The 6056-nt window shown below is 32.1% G+C and overlaps 1 protein-coding gene across 1 annotated transcript; it reads left to right on the forward strand.

Annotated features, from left to right (window-relative positions):
• Positions 1-3434: 3434 nt before the first annotated feature.
• Positions 3435-4996, forward strand: LOC108330847 (F-box/kelch-repeat protein At3g23880). Its single transcript, XM_052877042.1, has one exon. The coding sequence runs from the start codon at positions 3488-3490 to the stop codon at positions 4628-4630; it is 1143 nt and encodes a 380-aa protein (XP_052733002.1). The 5' UTR covers positions 3435-3487; the 3' UTR covers positions 4631-4996.
• Positions 4997-6056: the final 1060 nt, after the last annotated feature.

A 6056-nucleotide genomic window follows, 5' to 3' on the forward strand; every position in this document is an offset into this window, starting at 1 on the left:
TGTCAAGGCCATGGTTATAGATTTTTTAATCTACCATATCCAACCGACCATACCAGCCTTCCAATCCAACCCGTTTTTATTTTTTTCCTGTCATCCAAAATGTAATATTTTTATTTTTTATTTTTTATGGTTGGGTTGTCATGTGATGTTTGACTTATGCATTCAGTTTAATGATTAAGAATAACATAGTTGGAGACATAGTCGAGGAGAATACTCACTTTAAACGAAGTGAAGTGTGGTATTACATACACGTTCTAATTTTTTAATTATGCCGAGCTCTACAATGAAAGAGGATCAATGTTGAGTTTTTAGTTGTAGTGGTGTTGTCGGGCTAACGGATACGAGATGAGAAAAGAATAAAATAATAAAAAATAGAAGTGAATAAATGCATTCTAATATTTTTATAAAATGAAAGTGTTGTTGTATTAAATCGCGAGAAAAAAATAATCATTATTTGAAACATGTGTTAATAAAGTATAATGGATATTTTGTTATAGTTTCCTAGGATATTGTTTTTCTATGTAGAAATTGTAACATCCCAAATTCTCAGACTTGAAAATTTGTAAATTATGCATTGAAGCATTACATTTTTTTTAGGCTCGGATTTCAATTATAAAACTATAACTTGAGTTCTTCTATTCCTCCCTTCCTTGACATTGAATGAGACGACATTCCTTTATCTGCTCCCATATAACGAATTATACGATCATCGCACATACCCAAACACAAAAACACAAACAAGTAGGGTGAGCTAACATGCAACCAATCAGTTATAAAACATGCATGCAAACCTCATATAATAATTATGTCAAACATACTCATACCATCATACATACTCATCCATTACTTTGATACACATGGTAAAATGACATCACAAGACTTGTTACTTTATACCTCGACTCGTTGCTTTATAGACCGACTCGTCCGGACCAGAATGATTACCGAGCTATGGCGGGTTATGCACTCATGGTGGCCTCTACTGCTTTGCAAAGCCATTGCCAATGGGTTCCACCCTACCGCGCCCTGGAGCATACTGGAAGCCTCCAAGACTAGGACCTCCTGCTACTCCTCACCACATGGATCAATCCTCTCTACTTGAGAATGAAAGACCATTGGAGCGTCAGGAAAACCCCCAAGACTGAGCTACCATGCAATCATTCTATACACCCCCAAATCACCACCATGTATCCTCTCCTTGAAGATCATGGAATTATGTCCATGAATCATATTGTCACTTTGAAACTTAACCCAAGACATGAATAACCAGATACCATCATATTATCACAGTGAATCCAACATATCTCATACATTCACATACTTCACACATAAATCACATCATACTATGCATTTCAAACATTCCACTCTTCAAAAATACAACTACACATACAATTTAAGAATATAATTATTCAAGATTTTTACTCAATTCAAATAAATTTACTATTTCGTAAAAACATTACTCTTCACTCATATCATTAATTAAATATCTAAACCCATCAAACTAATTAAAAACATGTTTAGATCATGTGGTAAAAGTTTTAGTCCAATCCAACGGTTAATAAGTTAGAACTCATAATTTTTGTATAAATGGTTCAAAAACGGAAATTAGCAATATTTACAACACTGAGAATATGCGAAATTAATATCTCTAAATCTATAACTCCGATTTTAAATCTGAACGGTCCAAGTAATTATCTATGTGTTAGGAACTACATATTAAAATTTCAGGTTGATCCAACGGTTAACTCGATAGATATTAAGGTTTTACCGAGGTAACTCAGGTGCAGAATTTTAAGTGGTTTTCGGTTATACTCAAAATGCGGAAATAATTTCTCTAAGCATAGATATCTAATTACAAATCTGAACGGTCAAGATGACTTAATATGTCTTATGAACTACATACTAAAGTTTGGGCGCAATCTAACGGTTAAAGTAGTCATAATCTACATTTTACCGAGAGGACTCAGTAACAGAACTACAGGGGTAATTAATTTACTCAAACATGCATGATTTATTTCTCTAAGTACAGACTTCTAATTATAAATCCGAATGGTCAAAGTGAAGAAATATGTCTTAGGATTTATATATTAAAATTTTAGCTAAATCCAACAGTCCAATAATTATAAGAAAAGTTTTACCACAGTAACTCGAAAATAAGAAAATTATAATCATGAAACTAAATTTATACAAGTGAATAGATAACTACCATTACCAAAATTTTAACATGCTCATAACTCATATTCATTATCATAACATGGATAAAAATCACATATATAAAAAAGATTAGCTCCCCTACCTCAATTCCAGACTTAATACCGTGAGAAGAAATCGTTCCCCGAAAACTTCCATAATTTCCCCTTTGCAATTAGAATTTCTTCCAACTCTCTTCTCTCAATTTTTTTTTCTAAATTTTTGGTGCAAGTTTTAGCCTTCTCCATCCTTGCTATTTATAGTCCAAAATTATACTATTCATCATTTTTTTAATATTATTTATTATTTTAATTTCACCACTTACTGATTCACCACTTACATAATGGATTCACCACTTACATAATGGATTTATAATGGAGTCATAATGGATTCCTTAATTATGACTTCAATTATGAATGTTTTCTCCATTATCAATATTTTAAATTTTATTTTACATTATTTATTTATTTTATTTTTATTAATTATTACTACTAATAAAATTGTTATTATTAAGGTAAATATTTTTTTTATGGATCTTACAGAAATTGGTTTATATATTTTTTATATATTTTATTTTAAAAAGAATTCCCATGTTACATGTGTAGATATATTTAAAAAAATTTTAAAAACAAGAATATGTAATATATGATAACACAATTATTTATAATATATTTATTTATTTATAATATATTTATTTATTTATAATATATTTATTTGAAATCTAAATCCACAATTATTTGTTGAATAAAATACATGTTTCATCAACTTTATAAATATTTACAAATTATTCTTGATTTAAGTTTTAATTATACAATTCAAATAAAAGTTTTAAATTATCAATTATTACACTAATTTTTTTACGTTATTTTTTATTTTATTTTTTACTATTAAATTGATTTGAAAAATTAAACCATTTATTAGAAAGAAAAGTTTAATTATTTATTATAGATAATATATGATGACTCCTTTTACACAAAATTTATTTATTATTTAATCTATTATAAACTTAACATATTATATTAATCTAATCATTCTAAACAAAATTAACAATAATTTAAATTAATATATACACAATATTTTGCGATTATTATTTATTGCTTTAATTATTATTATTCTAATCGAAAACATAACATATAAAATTAATCAATTCTATAAAATTTACTTTTATTATTAAACATTAAATATAAATAAAAAAATTACCCTTAAGGTTGCAAATACTAGTTTTATATATTTTTCTTTTTATGAAAGAGCCATTGGGTTTCTAAATTTGTTTGGATTACGAAGTTAACTACTGAAAAAAATGAAGGGAGGGAGTAGCAGTAGCAGAGGAACGAAGATGACGGCGATTCTGCCGTGGGAGCTCATAATCGAAATTTTGTTGATGTTGCCTGTCAAATCCCTTGTCCGTTTCAAATGTGTCTGTAAGTCATGGCTTTCTCTTCTCTCTGATCCACACTTTGCAATATCACATTTTCAACGACTCTCATCAAGCTCTACCAGACTTTTGTTCATAGGGCTTCCTTCTCCTGAAATCCGATCCATAGATTTCAACGCATCCCTTCACGATGATTCTGCATCTTCTACTTTAAACCTCAACTTTCTACCTCCCAGTACTCATCATAATGTTCAGATAATAGGTTCCTGTAGAGGGCTTTTACTTCTGAACTCTTGTCAAAGTCTCTGGGTGTGGAATCCATCAACTGGTGTTCACAGAAAATTATCTTCCACCCCTATTGAATCCAATTTGATGCAAGCCATGTTTTTTACATTTCTTTATGGTTTCGGGTATGACCCATTAACCGATGACTACTTGGTGGTTAAAGCGTCATACAATCCAATGCCATACAATCCGCTCGGTAGTGCAACCACCCGTGTGGAGTTTTTCTCGCTCAGAACTAATGTGTGGAGAGATTATGAGGCCACCCATTTGTCTTATATGAACTCCTTTAGTGGTATCAAGGGCATCACAGAAGGGTCGCTTTTGAATGGTGCTATTCATTGGTTGGCTTTTTGCCGTAATGGATCAATGGATGTCATTGTTGTCTTTGATTTAACTGAAAGGAGTTTCTCAGAGATACTTTTGCCGGTTGAATTTTTAGATTATGACTCTGATTTTTTTGATCTGGGGGTGCTTGGGGATTTGCTTAGTATATGTTTTGCGGAGTGGGACCAGTCAGTGGAAATATGGGTGATGGAAGAGTACAGAGTGCAGTCATCCTGGACTAAGACTATTGTTGTGTCTGCTGAAAACATTCCTGCTGCTATGTACTTCTTCCCAATATGCTATACAAAAGATGGTGATATTTTTGGGACAGATGGTTGGACTGGATTGGCAAAATATAATGGCAAGGGACAGCTGCAAGAGCATCGATCCTATAGTAAAGGTTGTTACCGATCCCAGGTGGCTGTGTATACAGAGTCACTGCTTTCATTCCCCATGTAACAGCAAGCAAGCAAACTGAAGAACATGACTAACTATAAACAAGAAGTACTAGGTTATGAAACATTTTCTGGTACCTTTTCTGTTTTCTTAATACTTACCTTGTATTATGATTTATGAATTCCCCCTGAATACTACAGTAATACATGGAACGATGGAACTACCACTTCATTATTATGTTTTTGTTACCGTGTCAATTAGTGCAATTTGTATCCTTCCACACTCTCACTGGAATTTTAACTTAACCTTAATGGGGAATTTATTGTATGCTAGCGTGATATGTAGCCTGGTTGTGGGGCGATGGGTTGATTCCTTGTTGATGTAATCTGGATGGAATGTTACTATTAATTGTGATGTCCAATTTTGTCTTAGCTACATGTCAAGATGTTGTGAAATCAGTACTGTCTATATTGGCTTCCATTCCTATTTTAAAGGTGTTTATATTTATATTTGTGTATTGATTAATGCATAAATTATCACTAATTTGTTGAAGAGTGTTAGGAACAAAGAACAAAGAAAGGACACAGTCTGGTGTCTTATTGAATTTAGAATAGAAAAGTCCCCATAGAACTAGATCAACACAAGGACTTTGTAATGGAATAGAAAAGAAACGAATGTACTAGATGAGCAGCAGTTGATGAAACTGCAATCCCCTTTCCAAATCTGGTCTGTCTTAAGGATTAGTGAAAGCATATTATGTGAATTCTAATCTCACATCAAATGGCACCAACAGAGATTATGTCTCAGTTGGTTCATCACTATCCATTTCTTTTTATTTAAACTTGCTAATTTATCAGCTTTTACTATTTCTTGCATAAATAATGCTGTGGGATTATCAAAATGATCCTTTGGTATAGAAGTTGGTCATAATATATGAAACTTATAATATATCTTCTAGATATTTATTTCCCTGGGTATAGTTTTGAACCATTGATACAACTTGAGCTCTAAAACGGAAAATATCTAATGATTGATTTTGACGATGTGATGATGAACTTGAGATAGGAATAGATAGGAACAGGTCCTCTCATGTGGCACGTGGGAGACATGTGAGCCTTCATATTTACACTTGGTTTCACTTGATACATGTTATGCAGAACTTGAGCAACGAAGATTAAAGATTCCATCTATAATTGTAGTATCAACTGTCACGTTCTTAAGGTATTTTTTTTTCCACAGCATGCCATTGGACAGACCAAAGTCCTACAATTGCTAGTTTCATTGCAATATTTGCATCCCTTCATCAATTTGAAAAACTCATTTCCTCATGTTCTTCGTAAAGATTATAAATGCATTCTGGACAGTAAACAAGGCTAGTGTTTTGAAGTAGCATCATGCCATTACTGTATCTTCCAAAGTCTCCTGAGCAATGTAGCCTAAAGTTGCTCTGACTGTGGCCATTGACAGTGTGCTCTAATCTCTCCAGGTC

The sequence above is a fragment of the Vigna angularis genome, chromosome 4 (assembly GCF_016808095.1).
Source record: "Vigna angularis cultivar LongXiaoDou No.4 chromosome 4, ASM1680809v1, whole genome shotgun sequence".
NCBI lineage: Eukaryota > Viridiplantae > Streptophyta > Magnoliopsida > Fabales > Fabaceae > Vigna > Vigna angularis.